This window comes from Apium graveolens, chromosome 9 (assembly GCF_009905375.1).
Source record: "Apium graveolens cultivar Ventura chromosome 9, ASM990537v1, whole genome shotgun sequence".
Classification (NCBI taxonomy): domain Eukaryota; kingdom Viridiplantae; phylum Streptophyta; class Magnoliopsida; order Apiales; family Apiaceae; genus Apium; species Apium graveolens.
Window position 1 is genome coordinate 150,774,173 of NC_133655.1, and position 19,098 is coordinate 150,793,270.

The 19,098-nt window shown below is 40.0% G+C and overlaps 1 protein-coding gene and 1 non-coding gene across 2 annotated transcripts; both read right to left on the minus strand.

Moving 5' to 3' along the window:
- Window positions 1–1,956: 1,956 nt before the first annotated feature.
- LOC141688301 (small nucleolar RNA R71) lies at window positions 1,957–2,063 on the minus strand. The gene has a single exon (XR_012561753.1). It is a non-coding gene; the product is annotated as a small nucleolar RNA R71 (small nucleolar RNA).
- A 15,225-nt stretch (window positions 2,064–17,288) lies between these two features.
- Window positions 17,289–17,696, minus strand: LOC141685661 (uncharacterized). The gene has a single exon (XM_074490753.1). The coding sequence runs from the start codon at window positions 17,694–17,696 to the stop codon at window positions 17,289–17,291; it is 408 nt and encodes a 135-aa protein (XP_074346854.1).
- Window positions 17,697–19,098: the final 1,402 nt, after the last annotated feature.

Consider the following 19,098-nt stretch of genomic DNA (forward strand, 5'->3'; position numbering starts at 1 on the left):
GCTCAAAATTGCAAGGAATAAAGAAGAAGAAAAAAATAATTTTTAGCAGAAGGCAGGCGCGGCCGCGCGCAACCCGCGCTGGTGTTGCGCGCGGCCGCGCTGGTGTTGCGCGCGGCCGCGCCGGGAGAATAAGAGTTCAGCGCGCCCGCGCTGGTGAAGCGCGCGGCCGCGCTGGGTCGGGATAAACAAATCCTGATTCTTTTATAATTCGAATTGCTGGACTCCTGGGATGCATGGACTGCAATATAAATATAACTTAGGTCGTTTTTTAAGATATATTCAGAGATATCAAGACATCAAGCAAGGAGAAGACGACAAGAAACCTTTTGGGCACAATTCAACAAAGGCGAAGACGATCTAGTTTATTCTTGTGAATCTTTATTTTGAGTTGTAATTTGGAAGCTTGTTTCTTATTTTTCCGAACCTTTATTCTTGTTTGTACTTTGGTTTATTTATTCGTATAAAGACTACGTTTGCTATATCATGTTTTCATGGAACCCACGTTGGCGATGAGTTCGATTATGGGCTAATCGTTATCATGGGGTTCTAGCGGATTTATTTATGGAGTTCTTAAGTTAAATTGTTTCGATGCCTTAGTGTGTGGTGATTGTATGATATCCCAGTTATGGTTGTGCGTATTCATCTTGTGAGCGTCGCAAACTTATAAGATAGTGTGTTAATTCTTAATGAAGCGAAAGTGAATTTAAGGATTTAGAACTTGCTATGCTAGCATAGGTTCATGTATCGTTATGCATGATTCGTAGGTAATTTTAACCATCTTACTTGCCCTATGTAATCAAGATAGATAACTTGTGCTTAAACCGTTATGTTGTCAAATTCTATAGACATATAGGGTCTCAATATAATTGGTGACTATTCAGCTTCTATCTCTTTTGTGGATGTCTGGTAGAGTGGTACTCGTGCAACGAAAGTTGGCGTTCATCAGTTTCGTATTATCTGATTAGTGTCATCACCATTGCATGCTAAGGTTAAGAACAATAAGGCTATTGAATGAAGTACTTACTGAAGTTAGAATCCCATGTTTATCATATATATTAACTCAGTCTATCTTATTCTCATAGTTTTAAAAATTAGTTTAATTCTTAGTTATAAACAACCTCACTTTATTATCGTCTTAGCATTGAATAATAACCATACATTATTTCTTAAGTGCATGAGTTGATTAGTTAACCAATACAGTCTCTGTGGGATCGAATATGATTTATATCTTATACTACTTGCGAACTCGTATACTTGTGTGTATTATTAGTGCGTGTTTAGCGACTAACAAGTTTTTGGCGCCGCTGCTGGGGACTGCAGTGTTAATTATTATTTTATGTGCTTTCCATCAGTGGTCGTTAAAGTTCATTGACTCGGACATTGTTACTTATTTGTTTCTTCATTTTATTTCAGGTGATCTAGCGAGGGTGTATGCATACGCGTTCATGTACTCGTAAGAGAATACTGGATAAAGCTGAGGAAGAACTTGTGGTAGTTCGTAGTGAAGTTTTTGAGGAAGAAAAGAAGGTAGAAGAAGAGAAAGTTGAAGAGTCAATTGTAGTAGCTATGGGTGATCAAGCGGAAACTCCGAAGGCTTTGATGGACTATTCTAAGCCTAAGATTAATGACATTCAGTCTAGCATCATTAGACCGGCCATCAGGGCTAACACTTTTGAGATCAAGTCAAGCACGATCTAGATGATACAGAACTCAGTTTAGTTTGGGGGTTCTTCTACCGAAGACCCCAACATGCACATCAGGGATTTCATCGAGATCTGGGACACTTTCAAGTTCAATGATGTGACTGAAGATGCTATCAAGCTACGTCTCTTCCCATTCTCTATAAGGGATAAAGCTAAGTGCTGGTTGCACTCTCTACCAGCAGGATCTATCACAACTTGGGAAGATCTCGCTCAAAAGATTCTCACTAAATTCTTCCCCATGGCGAAGACTACCGCAATCAGGAATGCTCTTACTCATTTTGCTCAACAAACTGGAGAATCTCTGTGTGAGGCTTGTGATTGATATAAGGAGATGCTAAGGAAGTGCCCACATCATGGCATGCCTGATTGGATGATTATCAACTGTTTCTACAATGGATTGGGTGCTACTTCTAGACCCATGCTTGATGCAGCATCAGGAGGAGCCTTGTGGGCTAAGAGCTATGATGAAGCTTATGAACTTATTGAACTGATGGCTGCTAATGAGTACCAGAATCCTTCCCAGAGACTGACTCATGGAAAAGTAGCAGGAATTCTGGAGTTGAACGCAGCAACTGCTATAGCTGCCCAACTTAAGGCTTTGATAATGAAGGTGGACACTTTGGATGATTATGGAGTTAATCAAATCACTAGTGTCTGTGAGCTTTGTGCTGGTGCCCATGAGACTGATCAGTGCGCAATTTCTAGCAAATCAGCTCAGTTCCTGAGCAACTTCTAGCGATCGCAGCAACTTGTGCCACCCACCTATTATCCTAACAACCACAATCATCTCAATTTCAGTTAGAGCAATGCTCAGAATGCGGTTCAACAGCCTTATCAGTAGTATCCAGCTAAGCTATACAACCCCCCTGGTTTTCAGCAACCGCAGTATGCACCAAAACAACAACTCCAGCTGCAACAAGCTAATGAAAAATCTGAATTAGAGGAGTTGAAGCTCATGTGCAAGAGTCAAGCTATTTCTATCAAGACCTTGGAAAATCAAATTGGGCAAATTGCCAATGCTTTGTTAAATCGTCAACCCGGTACATTGCCTAGTGACATTGAAGTGCCAGGAAAGAGGGAAGCTAAGGAGCATGTTAAGGCAATCACTTTGAGGTCTGGAAAGGTTGCGAATCCCGAACAGACTCAAGAGTTGACTGAAGAAGCTGGGGTTGAGAAAGAAGCAAAGCAGCAGGATGAAGAAGTGAAACCAAAGAAGACTACTGTTGAGCACACTCCGCCTGAGGGTAATACAAGGGAGAAGCAGATCTATCCTCCACCGCCTTTTCCTAAGAGGCTGTAGAAGAAAAAACTGGACAAGCAATTCAAGAAGTTTCTGAAGGTGTTCAAGAAACTTCATATCAACATACCTTTCGCTGAGGCTCTCGGACAGATGCCTAGTTATGCAAAGTTTATGAAAGGTATTCTCTCTCAGAAAGTGAAGCTAGATGATTTAGAGACTGTCGCTCTCACGGAGGAATGCAGTGTTGTGCTGTAGCAGAAGTTACCCCCGAAGCTTAAAGGTCCAGGAAGCTTCACTATTCCATGTACTATTGGAAAAGTGTCTTTTGACAGATGCTTATGTGACTTGGGAGCTAGCATCAATTTGATGCCTTTTTCAATCTTCAAGCAGTTAGATCTACCTGATCCTAAATCGACGTATATGACTATGCAGTTGGCCGACCGTTCTATTACATATCCGTGAGGTATTGTGGAGGATGTCTTGGTCAAGGTAGATAAACTCATCTTCCCTGCTGATTTTGTAGTTCTTGATTTCGAAGAGGATAAGAAGATTCCCATAATCTTGGGAAGACCTTTCTTGGCAACTGGCCGAACCTTGATCGATGTGTAGAAGGGTGAGCTTACAATGCGAGTGTTGGATCAGGATGTTACCTTTAATGTGTTCAATGCTATGAAATTTCCTACTAATAATGAGGAGTGTTTAAAAGTGGAGTTGGTCGATTCGGTGGTCACATCGGAACTTGATCAATTGCTAAGGTCTGATGCCTTAGAAAAAGCCTTATTGGGGAATTCAGATGGTGAAGATGACGAAGGTGATGATCAATTGCAATATCTGAATGCTTCTCCCTGGAAGAGGAAGATCGATATGCCTTTTGAATCTCTTGGGATTGAAGAATTGAGCAAAGCTCCTAAATGCCTTAAGCCTTCTATCGAGAAAGCCCCCTCTCTTGAGCTTAAGCCTTTACCTGAACATTTGAGGTATGCTTTTTTAGGTGATGCATCTACTCTGCCTGTTATTATTGCATCTGACCTTTCAGGTAGCGATGAGGAAAAGCTTTTGAGAATTTTGAGAGAGTTCAAATCGACAATTGGATGGACTATAGCAGATATCAAGGGAATCAGCCCTTCTTACTGCATACATAAAATTCTACTAGAAGAAGGTAGCAAGCCTACAGTCGAGCAGCAAAGAAGACTTAATCCAATCATGAAGAAAGTAGTGAAGAAGGAAATTCTAAAGTGGCTAGATGCATGGATCATCTATCCTATCTCTGACAGTTCATGGGTAAGCCCGGTTCATTGTGTGCCAAAGAAAGGTGGAATTATTGTGGTGGCAAATGAGAAGAATGAGCTTATCCCTACACGAATAGTCACGGGGTGGAGAGTCTGCATGGACTATCGGAAGTTGAAAAAAGCCACTAGGAAGGATCACTTTCCATTGCCCTTTATTGATCAGATGCTTGACAGGTTAGCGGGTCAAGAGTATTACTGTCTTCTGGATGGATATTCGGGTTACAATTAGATTTGTATCACCCCAGAAGGTCAGGAGAAGACTACCTTCACTTGTCCATTTGGTACTTTCGCCTTCAAACGAGTTTCTTTTGGTCTATGTGGTACACCAGCCACATTTCAAAGATGTATGATGGCCATCTTTTCTGACATAATTGGCCAGAATGTGGAGGTGTTCATGGATGACTTCTCAGTCTTTGGCGATTCTTTTGATGAATGCTTGCAAAATCTTGGACACGTTCTCAAGAGGTGCGTTAAGACCAATCTGGTTCTCAATTGGGAGAAATGTCATTTTATGGTGCGTCAAGGCATAATTCTCGGGCACAAGGTTTCTAATAAAGGTCTAGAGGTGGACAAGGCCAAGGTAGGGGTCATTGAGAATCTTCCTTCACCTATTTCTGTTAGGGGAAGTCGCAGTTTTCTTGGTCATGCGGGTTTCTACATGCGTTTCATCAAGGACATCTCAAAAATTTTAAAGCCTTTGTGCAGTCTGTTAGAGAAAGATGTTCCTTTTAAATTTGATGACGAGTGCCTTGCAAATTTTGAGACATTGAAGAAGAGTTTAATCACGGTACCCGTCACAACCGTACGTGATTGGAATGAGCCTTTTGAGATGATGTGCGATGCAAGTGATTATGTAGTTGGAGCAGTTCTTGGGCAGAGGAAGAATAACGTATTTCATGTGGTCTACTATGCTAGTAAGACACTCAATGGTGCTTAACTGAATTATACTACTACGGAGAAAGAACTTTTGGCTATTATCTACGGTTTTGAAAAATTTCCATCTTATCTACTTTGGACTAAGGTGACAATTTTCACTGACCACGCTGCAATTCGATATCTCGTCTCGAAGATGTACTCGAAGCCTAGATTGATTAGATGGGTTCTTTTGCTCCAAGAATTTGAACTAGAGATCAAGGACATAAAAGGAACTGAAAATCAAGTTGCTGATCATCTCTCGCGTTTAGAGAATCCTAATGCTACTTCATTGGATAAGACTTTGATAAATGAGTCTTTTCCCGACGAGCAGCTGTTTGGAGTGCAAGAAGAAGAGTCGTGGTTTGTAGACATTGTGAACTACCTTGTGAGTAACATCATGCCTCCCGACTTATCTTATGCTCAAAAGACGAAGTTTCTTCATGAAGTGAAGTGGTATATGTGGGATGAGCCGTTTCTTTTTCGCCAAGGAGCTGACCAAATCATCAGGAGATGTATTCCTTACAGCGAAACGGGGGGGGGGGGGATCTTGCGATATTTTCACTCAACGGCTTATGGAGGACATTATGGTGGAGAAAAGACAGCAGCTTGTGTTCTTCAAGCAGGTTTCTTTTGGCCAACATTGTTTAAATATGCTCATCGGTTCATTTTGAAATGTGATCGATGTCAACATGTGGGTAATATGTCTAAAAAGGATGAGATGCCTCTTAATGTGCTTCTCGAGGTTGAGGTCTTCGATGTTTGGGGAATTGACTTCATGGGGCCATTTGTCTCATCTTGCAACAATTAGTATATCTTGTTGGCGGTTGATTACGTGTCAAAATGGGTTGAAGTTAAGGTGTTGCCAACGAACGATGTGAAAGTAGTGCTTAGTTTTCTTCACAAGCAGATATTCATAAGGTTTGGGACTCCAAGAGTCATAATCAGTGATGAGGGGTCGCATTTTTGCAACCGCAAGTTCACTACCATGATGAAAAGGTATAATGTGAATCATCGCATTGCTACGGCTTATCATCCTTAGGCAAATGGTCAAGCTGAGGTATCTAATAGGGAGATCAAGTGCATTTTGGAGAAAGTGGTATGTCCATCAAAAAAGGATTGGTCTTTGAAGCTTGATGAAGCTGTTTGGGCATATAGAACAGCATATAAGACTCTGCTGGGAATGTCGCCGTTTCAGTTGGTTTATGGTAAGGAGTGTCATTTTCCTGTGAAGATCGAGCATAAAGCTTATTGGGCTTTGAAGAAATTAAATATGGATTTGGATGAGGCTGAAAAGAAGAGGATGCTTCAATTGAATGAACTTGACGAGTTTCGACTTCAAGCTTATGAGAACAACAAGATGTATAAGGAGAAAGTCAAGAGGTGGCACGATCGGGGTCTAGTGCTCAAGAAATTTGTGCCAGGTCAACAAGTTCTTTTATTCAACTCTCGTCTTCATCTTTTTCCTGGAAAGTTGAAGTCAAGATGGTCAGGGCCCTTCATAATCAAAACTGTGTTTCCACATGGAGCGGTGGAAATTTTTGAGAATGATCCGGGCCAAGCATTCAAGGTAAATGGTCAAAGGTTGAAGAATTATTATGGTGATACGACAACCCGCGAGGTGGTTATTGCCGTTTTATTGTCTACTTGATCTCGAGATTCTACGTCGAGCTAGTGACGTAAAAGAAGCGCTTCTTGGGAGGCAACCCAAGTATGTTGTACATTAGTAGGTAGAGGAAGCAAGAAGAAAAGAGAAAAACACAAAAAAATCAGAAAAAGGAAAAAATTCAGGGCCAAGTACAGAAGTTGGGCGCGCCTGCGCTGGCCAAGCGCGCGACCGTGCCATTTTTTCCAGAAACCAAGCGCGCGCCCGCACTGTCCTAGCGCGTGCCCGCACCGGTCTCCAGAGTTGGAGCGCGACCGCGCTGGCCTAGCGCGCGGCCGCGCCGAGTCCCTGTTCAGAAAAAAATAAAAAAAGTAGTTTATTAAGAAAAAATCAGGATTTTAATTTCAAAATCAATTCTAAACCGATTTTTACTCTTCCACATCCCATAATTCCCTCTCCTAATCAATTCCATTATTCCCACGATTCCCATAATCAATTCCCACTTCTATTCCTTATCAAATTCACACCCCTCCACCTATAAATACATACACTTGCATACAACTTCTCCACCAATCCACAAACTCTCAAACACAAATTCTCTCTAAACACTTAAGCTTTTATTCTTTCTTTTTCAATCCCGATGGCACCCAAAAGATAGAGAACTCAAGTTGGAAGCAGCGCCACCGATTCTTCTACCGCGAGTGGTGTGAGGCCCAGGTTCTCTACTCCTGAGGCTGAGGAGGAGTACACGAGGCTTCTCTCGAAGCCTATTGCTAAGGAGAGAGGATTTCTGCCATCAGGAAAAGATGGTAAGCTGTTGGAGATGATTTTGGAGATGGGCTGGGTTCCTTTTTGTGAGGCTCCCGCTGCTGTGCCCATGAGTGTTGTGCGGGAGTTCTACGCCAACGTTAAGGTAGAGAAGAATGGTTTTACGGTGGTGAGGGGGAGGACTGTTGAGTACAGTGCTGAGGCTATCAGGACGGTGATTGAGCAGCCTACGAGGAAGGTGGGCCAGGACACTTGGAACGATAAGACTCCCGAGGACTTCGATTTGGATCTCATCGTTGCTACTCTCTGTGTGTCTGAGATTCATTGGAAGTTCAAGAGGGGCACTACTAATTACTACATGTTCCCTGCTTCATGCATGAACAGGTATGAACGGGCTTGGAACTCATTTAATTGTGCTAACATCACGCTATCTTCACATGTGCATGAGATTATGATGGAGTGTGCTCGTCTACTTTGGGTTACATTGATTTGGGGATGGTGATATATCAAGGGATCCTGAGGTTATTGAGAGGAGGTACTACTGGGGCTATTCCGTATGCATCCATTGTGATGAAGTTGTGCATCGCAGTTGGTGTTTATTGGTCCGCACATGAGCAGCTTCAGATTCCAGTGCTCTTATTGACAGTTTTACGCTGCACAGCATGGTCGAGTGGTATGGAGGGAAGCTCGATCCTAAGGGGCTTGGTTATTCATATAATCATCTACCAGGAGGACGTCCAGCCTCTCAGTCATATGCCGGTGGTACACAGCAGGCTAGTAAGGCGGCTTGGAGAGCCGAGTTGGGAGAGGAAGCCGGTCCGTCACAACAGCAGCACAGGAGGCAGCAGGAGCAGAGATGGGAGCTGATTTAAGTTCGACGCAGTATAGGTGTCTTGCGAGGAGGATGGATGCGATGCACGACATCCATAGTAGTCTTGCACGCGATCTCACCCAGGCACTTGGGACTGCATTTAGATCCACCGGAGTTGACATTCAGTGGCCAGTATTTGGTGAAGATTCCGTGTATTCACCTCTGGACACACCTGACACTCCACCCTTTGAGGGTGAGGATTCTGATTCGCAGTAGGTATGCCTGATTCCTTACTATTACCTTCACTGAGGACAATGAATATTTTAAGTATGGGGGTAGTAGTTGAAGGAATATAGTTTGTGTGACTCTCATATAGTTTGCATGTTCATGATAGTTTTATTTCATATAATTGCATATATTTTTCCATGTAGTTTTTTCTAATTTGGTAGTTGTATGATAGTTTGTTCATGTAGTTTCATGCATTTGCATTATATCATGATTCCCTTAGATAATTTTTCCGATTAATTGGTGATATTGATGCTAGTGTAGTGATGTCGTATTTAGTGATGTTGGGTCTTATTAGATTGATTTGTATGCTAGAGACACTTGTATTTCACTAAGTCTTATAGATTGCTAGAGTGCTAGATCATTGTCATGATTTGTTTGATTGTGAGGTTTAATCGCTTGTTTATATTTAGAATCTAGGATATGCTCTTAATAATAAAAGACATGGATATTTAAAAATTGGAGAGATTAGATTTCATGGCTAGTTGTGTGGCTAGGTGTCAAATGGCTAGTAGCCGGCTCATATTTTTATGAGTAGTCTAGGGTTGAATGAGATGGAGCGAAATACAATCATTCAGAAATTGAAAAAAAAACAAAAGAAAAAAAAGAAAAAAAAAGAATAAGTTTTATGTATAATTGATCACAAGTAGGCTCTTTAGTACTCGAGTTATTAAGTTCTTAGGGGACTTTATGCCTAGTGACCTAAGGCTTTTATAGTCTGGGATCCGTTAACCTAACGCTCGCTACATGGGTACTATTGTATAAGTCTTTTGTGGACCTCACTCATTGCACGATCAAATAATCATATTTGTGTTGTTTAGTTGAGAATAAAAGCATGAATCCATGTTAACTCCAATATAAGAATTGAAGTGTTATAAGTTATTTTGAGTGTAGCTTTTATTCTATTAATAAACTTGCGATTGTTTTGACGGGTAGTGAGTTATGATTATCGATCTAGTTGCGATAGTATATCTATAAGCATTTGCACACACGCACATCTCTGGTGAGTAGATTGATTTGTGATATTTGATGGATCTTTATGCGAATAATTGCATTTGCTGAGGTGTTGCTGTTTGATTGGTTTAGTTATTCTTTGGGGATCGTTGCATTCATATAGTTGCATTCATGCATTTTTATTTCTTGTTCTTTGAGTCTGTTTATGCTTGAGGACAAGCATCGATTCAAGTTTAGGGGTGTGTTAAGTGGCATTTATGACACTTATTTATGCTCTAATAAGCTTTGAGTTGTTGTATTTGTACTCAAGTTATTTGTGTTTTAACGTGTTTTCAAGTGTTTTTGCATTTCAGGCTTTACTTAGTGAATCAGGTGAATTAACATTGTTTTGTTGCTAATATGGTGTGTAGGATGTGCTGGAATAAAAGCTTGAAAGATTGGCTCAAAGCTACAAGGAATAAAGAAGAAGAAAAAAATAATTTTTAGCAGAAGGCAGGCACGCCCGCACTAGTGTTGCGCGCGGCCGCGCTGGGAGAACAGGAGTTCAGCGCGGCCGCGTGACAAATCCTGATTCTTTTATAATTCGAATTGTTGGACTCCTGGGATGCATGGACTGCTATATAAACATAATTTAGGTCATTTTTTAAGATATATTCAGAGATATCAAGACATCAAGCAAGGAGAAGACGTCAAGAAACCTTTTGGGCACAATTCAACAAAGGTGAAGATGATCTAGTTTATTTTTATGAATCTTTGTTTTGAGTTGTAATTTGGATGCTTGTTTATTCTTTTCCTAAACCTTTATTCTTGTTTGTACTTTGGTTTATTTATTCGTATAAAGACTACGTTTGCTATATCATGTTTTCATTGGAACCCACATTGGCGATGAGTTCGATCTAATCGTTATCGTGGGGTTCTAGCGGATTTATTTATGGATTTCTTTAGTTAAATTGTTTCGATGCCTTAGTGTGTGGTGATTGTATGATATCCTAGTTATGGTTGTGCGTATTCGTCTTGTGAGCGTCACGAACTTATAAGATAGTGTGTTAATTCTTAATGAAGCGAAAATGAATTTAAGGATTTAGAACTTGCCATGCTAGCATAGGTTCATGTATTGTTATGCATGATTCATAGGTAATTTTAAGCATCTTACTTGCCCTATGTAATCAAGATAGATAACTTGTGTTTAAACCGTTATGTAGTCAAATTCTATAGACATATAGGGTCTCAATATAATTGGTGCCTATTCAGCTTCTATCTCTTTTGTGGATGTCTGGTAGAATGGTACTCGTGCAACGAAAGTTGGCATTTGTCAATTTCGTGTTATCTGATTAGTGTCATCACCATTGCATGCTAAGGTTAAGAACAATAAGGCTATTGAATGAAGTACTTAATGAAGTTAGAATCCCATGTTTGTCATATATATTAACTCAGTATATCTTATTCTCGTAGTTTTAATAATTAGTTTAATTCTTAGTTATAAACAACCTCACTTTGTTTTCGTCTTAACATTGAATAATAACCATACATTGTTTCTTAAGTGCATGAGTTGATTAGTTAACCAATACAGTCTCTGTGGGATCAAATCTGATTTATATCTTATACTACTTGTGAACTCGTATACTTGCGTATATTATTAGCGCGTGTTTAGCGACTAACACGTGGGTCACCCCCGCCTAGGAGACACCTTATGAACCATGCCTAGGAATCATGTCTCCTAGACGTGGTTTGGCTTTTAAGCCTCAATACTTCCTAGGCATGGGGGTAACTCATCTACCAGGAGGACGTCCAGCCTCTCAGTCGTATGCCGGTGGTACACAGCAGGCTAGTAAGGCGGCTTGGAGAGCCGAGTTGGGAGAGGAAGCCAGTCCGTCACAACAGCAGCACAGGAGGCAGCAGGAGCAGAGATGGGAGCTGGTTTAAGTTCGACGCAGTATAGGTGTCTTGCGAGGAGGATGGATGCGATGCACGACATCTATAGTAGTTTTGCACGCGATCTCACCCAGGCACTTGGGACTGTATTTAGAGCCACCGGAGTTGACATTCAGTGACCAGTATTTGGTGAAGATTCCGTGTATTCACCTCTGGACACACCTGACACTCCACCCTTTGAGGGTGAGGATTCTGATTCGCAGTAGGTATGCCTGATTCCTTACTATTACCTTCACTGAGGACAATGAATATTTTAAGTATAGGGGTAGTAGTTGAAGGAATATAGTTTGTGTGACTCTCATATAGTTTGCATGTTCATGATAGTTTTATTTCATATAATTGCATATATTTTTCCATGTAGTTTTTTCTAATTTGGTAGTTGTATGATAGTTTGTTCATGTAGTTTCATGCATTTGCATTATATCATGATTCCCTTAGATAATTTTTCCGATTAATTGGTGATATTGATGCTAGTGTAGTGATGTCGTATTTAGTGATGTTGAGTCTTATTAGATTGATTTGTATGCTAGAGACACTTGTATTTCACTAAGTCTTATAGATTGCTAGAGTGCTAGATCATTGTCATGATTTGTTTGATTGTGAGGTTTAATCGCTTGTTTATATTTAGAATCTAGGATATGCTCTTAATAATAAAAGACATGGATATTTAAAAATTGGAGAGATTGGATTTCATGGCTAGTTGTGTGGCTAGGTGTCAAATGGCTAGTAGACGGCTCATATTTTTATGAGTAGTCTAGGGTTGAATGAGATGGAGCGAAATACAATCATTCAGAAATTGAAAAAAAAAGAAAAAGAAAAAAAAGAATAAAAAGAATAAGTGTTATGTATAATTGATCACAAGTAGGCTCTTTAGTACTCGAGCTATTAAGTTCTTAGGGGACTTTGTGCCTAGTGACCTAAGGCTTTTATAGTCTGGGATCCGTTAACCTAACGCTCGCTACATGGGTACTATTGTATAAGTCTTTTGTGGACCTCACTCATTGCACGATCAAATAAGCATATTTGTGTTGTTTAGTTGAGAATAAAAGCATGAATCCATGTTAACTCCAATATAAGAATTGAAGTGTTATAAGTTATTTTGAGTGTAGCTTTTATTCTATTAATAAACTTGCGATTGTTTTGACGGGTAGTGAGTTATGATTATCGATCTAGTTGCGATAGTATATCTATAAGCATTTGCACACACGCACATCTCTGGTGAGTAGATTGATTTGTGAGATTTGATGGATCTTTATGTGAATAATTACATTTGCTGAGGTGTTGCTGTTTGATTGGTTTAGTTATTCTTTGGGGATCGTTGCATTCATATAGTTGCATTCATGCATTTTTATTTCTTGTTCTTTGAGTCTGTTTACGCTTGAGGACAAGCATCGATTCAAGTTTGGGGGTGTGTTAAGTGGCATTTATGACACTTATTTATGCTCTAATAAGCTTTGAGTTGTTGTATTTGTACTCAAGTTATTTGTGTTTTAACGTGTTTTTAAGTGTTTTTGCATTTCAGGCTTTACTTAGTGAGTCGGGTGAATTAGCATTGTTTTGTTGCTAATATGGTGTGTAGGATATGCTGGAATAAAAGCTTGAAAGATTGGCTCAAAGCTACAAGGAATAAAGAAGAAGAAAAAAATAATTTTTAGCAGAAGGCAGGCACGCCCGCGCTGGTGTTGCGCGCGGCCGCGCCGGGAGAACAGGAGTTCAGCGCGGCCGCGCGACAAATTCTGATTCTTTTATAATTCGAATTGTTGGACTCCTGGGATGCATGGACTGCTATATAAACATAATTTAGGTCATTTTTTAAGATATATTCAGAGATATCAAGACATCAAGCAAGGAGAAGACGTCAAGAAACCTTTTGGGCACAATTCAACAAAGGTGAAGATGATCTAGTTTATTTTTGTGAATCTTTGTTTTGAGTTGTAATTTGGATGCTTGTTTATTCTTTTCCTAAACCTTTATTCTTGTTTGTACTTTGGTGTATTTATTCGTATAAAGACTACGTTTGCTATATCATGTTTTCATTGGAACCCACATTGGCGATGAGTTCGATCTAATCGTTATCGTGGGGTTCTAGCAGATTTATTTATGGATTTCTTTAGTTAAATTGTTTCGATGCCTTACTGTGTGGTGATTGTATGATATCCTAGTTATGGTTGTGCGTATTCGTCTTGTGAGCGTCACGAACTTATAAGATAGTGTGTTAATTCTTAATGAAGCGAAAATGAATTTAAGGATTTAGAACTTGCCATGCTAGCATAGGTTCATGTATTGTTATGCATGATTCATAGGTAATTTTAAGCATCTTACTTGCCCTATGTATTCAAGATAGATAACTTGTGTTTAAACCGTTATGTAGTCAAATTCTATAGACATATAGGGTCTCAATATAATTGGTGCCTATTCAGCTTCTATCTCTTTTGTGGATGTCTGGTAGAATGGTACTCGTGCAACGAAAGTTGGCATTTATCAATTTCGTGTTATCTGATTAGTGTCATCACCATTGCATGCTAAGGTTAAGAACAATAAGGCTATTGAATGAAGTACTTAATGAAGTTAGAATCCCATGTTTGTCATATATATTAACTCAGTCTATCTTATTCTCGTAGTTTTAATAATTAGTTTAATTTTTAGTTATAAACAACCTCACTTTGTTTTCGTCTTAACATTGAATAATAACCATACATTATTTCTTAAGTGCATGAGTTGATTAGTTAACCAATACAGTCTCTGTGGGATCAAATATGATTTATATCTTATACTACTTGTGAACTCGTATACTTGCGTATATTATTAGCGCGTGTTTAGCGACTAACACGTGGGTCACCCCCGCCTAGGAGACACCTTATGAACCACGCCTAGGAATCATGTCTCCTAGACGTGGTTTGGCTTTTAAGCCTCAATACTTCCTAGGCATGGGGGTAACCCACGCCTAGGAGACACCTTATCAACAATGCCTAGGAATTATGTCCGTTAGGCGTGGTTTGGTACCTCAATTTATACCCTATGATTTTTTCATAAATCCGGGGCAATTAAACTTATGTTTTTGATTTTTTAGTAAAGAATGTTCTAGAATTCTTTTGAGTATAGTAGAATATTCTAAATTCGAATTTTCAAAATTCAAAACGCCTAGGCTTCCCGCCCTTGATGACTTCACAGGCCCATTACTTTTAGGCCCATTGTTGGTTGAGTTCCCTCTACTCGGCTATAAAAGGAGTGGAGTGTGAGTTCATTTCTCACACTCTACAAAAATCTCTAAAAAATTCTTTCCTTGCTTTTTTATTTCTACAATATTTTCTCTGCCTCTTTGCCACCGCAAGGTGATTTCCGGCCTCTCTTTCCGCCATAGTTCTTGCCATTTTCTGGGGTTTCCTTGAAAATTCTGTTTGAATCTTCATCTCCTTCCTCATCTATAAGTGTTTTTCTGGGTTTCAAGCTTTTATCATCCATGGCGGATTCCGACTCATCCCACTCTCAGCCTCCCATCGCCGTTACCCGTCCTTTTATGGCCAATCGAGGTAAAAAATCTCTAGTCCATTCTTCAGTTATTTCTCCTAGGGATCTTTTAACCGAATTTGGGCAAGCCTTCCCTAATATGTTACACTTATATGCATATAATTACCCTTCTAGATTTGATTCTGATAAAGTAGAGACTATAACCCGTTATTTGGTATTTCACACCCTTATAGGGTCGTGGCTCTAGGCCCAAATGATAGGGCCTGTTACCCAAATCCTGGGGCCATTCGGGTCTATAAGGAAACCTTTTATTCCGGTTTTCGTCTTCCTCCACACCCCTTTGTTTTCCGCCTTTTAGTTGAAGCCCGAGTATTTCCAACCCAAATTACCCCCAACTCGTGGCGTTTTATTCTCTACTATATGGCCCAATCCCGTAAACATGGCTTTGATTCCAATGTGTGCATTTTTCACTATTTATTTAAATTTTTTAATTCTCTTGAGGACCAAGGATGGGTCAAAATAGTTCATAGATCCTTGGCCCGTTCTTGCTTCATTTCTGGTACCAATCCTGACTTGTATCCAACTTGGAAAAATGAGTGGTTTTATGTATATCTAGATGTCGAGGAGAGTTGGGACCATTTTTTCCAGCCCAACTTCTCAAAAAGTGTAGATGGCTCTTTAAGAGATTTAAAACGGTGAATAAATGAAGATGCGGCCATCAGGGCCATTACTGCTGATAATTTGCATCAATGTGCTCTCATTCTATCAGAAGGCAACTTGCAAAATTTAGGTCTTAGCGACCTAGGTCCCGAGGGTACTTCTTTCCCCTTTTTATTTCGTTTTTCATTTCAATATTTTGGTCAATTTTCTAATGTTTATATATTTCCCTGCAACTAAGGCAGCTCTGGACTCTATCTTTTAGAAAAGGGAGGCCCGCGCTGTTAAAGGCTCCGCTATTGAGACTCACCGCGATAAGCGGATGAGGATTGGAGACGGCCTTTCAGTCACGGTTAAGGAGGCCGTCCCTACTTTCATATCCGAGAGGCCCCTTAGCCTCAATAAGGATACTTCTCCTTTTACTGTGACTTGGGGCCTTCAGAGGAAGGACACGGTAGTGGGCAGCTCTGAGGCTGCTGCTGTTTGGTCCGAGAGCGTGGTTATGCCTCGTGACAGGACCAAGATAGTAGAGTCTTCTGACAACCTACAGATCGAGTGTCTGAGTGCTCAGGCCGTTGCTTCAGTAAGCCTCTCCCTTTTTCATTTTATGTTTTTACGATCTTTCTTCGTTCTTTACACACTACTTATTGTGTTTGAACATGTTTGTGCAGATGAATACCTATCTCCAGGCCGCCCTTCACAACCTGAAGGAGGTGAGGACTAGCCTGACCATTGCTTAAAGGGGCATGGATAGGTATTTCAAGGCTTTGGAGGCCAACTTCACTCGCTTTCGTGAGGTGGAGAGGGAGTTGGCTGAGGAAAATGAGAAGATTCGTAAGCTGGAGCTGGACGCTCAAAGGGCTCGTGCTGAGGTGATAGCTGAGTACAAGGCATCTCAGGACTTTCAGGAAGTTCTGAATGCTAAGTAAGATGCTAACTTCCCTCAGACCTTTGCTAGCTGCTTGGAGCAGATTGTGGAGGATATTGGGAAGAAGATCCCAGAGGTAACCCTTGCTACATACCCAGTTCCTACTATACCTGTTCCTGGGTCAGGGTCTCCCCTTGAGGATTTTCCTTTATCTCGCATCCCCAGTGCTTCTGTTATGGCCACAACTTCCCCTTCTCAGGATGCAGTTCATGATGATCCAGTGAGAGACGAGCCTGTTCCGCCCCCTACTGCTACTGATGGGGGGAATGATGATGATGATTTGTTTAAGGATTTAGAGTAGTTTCCTTTTCTTATTGGTCCATCGTGGCTTTCTATGTATTAACTTATTGTATTTTGAACTTATTACCCCTCGGGGTTTATTATGTTATCTTAAGTTTCTTGTTTGCTTTTCTACTATTTCTTCCAAGTACTTGTATTATTTTATGGGAGTTAGTTTTCTAGCCTTTTTGTAGCTTTCCCTTATATTTCTTCGTACTTGTACGAAAATAGATAAGCAAACTCAACCATATATAGTATGAACCAAACAGTTCCAGGACAAGATTAACCAAACAGTTCTAAAACAAGTTTATGGAAACTCTTGGGATTCGTCCCTTACATAATTCTGCGTAGAACTAGAATCTAAAATAATAGTCTTATAAAATTAACACATGAAATCCTAAGCAAGCAAAGCTTCAAGGTGCTTCTCAACCTTTTTACCACTATAGTAAGTATGAGCTATAGGTAGTAAACTTTCAGGTTTTGAGCATGCCAAGTCCGAGGTACTTTTTCCCCATCCATTGTCTCCAATTCGTAAGACCCTCTTCCTTGAATGCTCTTAACCTTGTATGGCCGTTCCCAGTTTGGGGCGAGTTTTCCTTTCTGCCCTACTCTAGAAGCTTCCACCTTCCTTAGGACCAAATCCCCTTGCTTGAAAAACCTTTCCTTCACCCTCAGGTTGTAGTAAAAAGAGGCCTTTTTCTGATATTCTATGATCCTTGCATGCGCTGCATCTCGTACCTCATCTATCAAATCCAGGGCTAACTTTTTCCCCTCATCATTTTCCTCAGCATTGTATGCTTGGATTCTGGGAGACGAGTATGATATCTCCATAGGAACAACTGCTTCTACTCCATATGCTAGCATGAATGGTGTTGCCCCCGTAGTAACTCTACATATAGTTCTGTAGGCCCAAAGTATTGGAAATATTTCATCCACCCAATTATTTCTAGATTTCTCGATCCTCTTTTTCAGCCCATCTAGAATTATATGATTTGCAACTTCCGCTTGCCCATTGGCTTGCGGATGAGCTACTAAGGTAAACTACAATTCGATCTCATTCTCCTCGCAATACTTCCTGAATTCTTCATTGTTGAACTTTGTTCCATTATCGGTAACTAGGATACGGGGAATTCCATATCTGCACATGATATTTTCCCATAGGAATTGTGCAACCTGTTTAGTTGTGATCTTGGCTAAAGGTTTAGCTTCAATCCATTTGGTAAAGTAATCTATCGTAACAATTAAGAACTTTCTTTGAGCAGTTTCCATAGGGAAAGGTCCAAGAATATCCATTCCCCACATACCAAATGGGATTTGGGAGTTTATGGAAGTCAGCATTTCAGGAGGTTTCCTTACTATAGGGGCATATTTCTGACAACAGTCGCATCTCTTCACATAGTCTTTGGCGTCAGTCATCATTTTTGGCCAATATAAGCCTAAGCGGGTGAATTTGTGGGCTAAGGCCCTGCCCCCAAGTGTTGGCCACATATGCCCTCGTGAACTTCCTCTAGAGCAAGTCGAGCCTCATCTGGCCTGAGGCATCTTAAGTAATGCACTAAAAAAGATCTCTTATATGAAATTCCGTCAATCAACGAATACCTCAGTGCTTGCACGACTAACTTTCGGGCTTCAGTCACATCATTCAGGAGCCAACCAGTTTGAATATGGGCCTTAATAATGTTGGATTTTAAACGCAGCGGGGGCATGGTAAAATACTTTTACAAACATAAAATCCAAATAAAAGCATATAAATCGTGGTAAAAACGTAGGGATCGATTACTAACCTTTAATATGCGATCCAAAAGCAACGTTCGGAGACCCTTAGCAGCTGCTCCTCAAACGTGAAGCACTCCACCGGTATCTACCAAGAAAACGACGTTAAGGAGGAGGAGGAGGTGGAGAGAATTTGGTTTTCTAAAACTTTTGGGTTTTTGGGTTCGAATGAAAATAGGGTTTATAATAGTATATTTATAGGCAAAATTTTCAGCTGAAATTTTCCCATAAATATTATTATTATTATCCCATTTATTATTCTCATTAATAATTAAAACACCTTTTAATTATTAATCCTTTTTATAAACACTTTAGAAATAATTCTCTCTCTTGATTTAATTTCCAAAAATTAAATCCTTAATTAATAATATTAAGAACTTTTCTTAATTAATTTATAATCAATTAAATCTCATTTAATCAATTATTAAATTTGCCAATTAAATATTTATTTCACAAATAAATAATTATTAGTCATTATTAATTAATTCCTCCA

Coding starts and splice junctions, on each gene's coding strand:
- LOC141685661 (XM_074490753.1), bottom strand. CDS start 17,696: ATGCTAGCATATGGAGTAGAAGCAGTTGTTCCTATGGAGATATCATAC.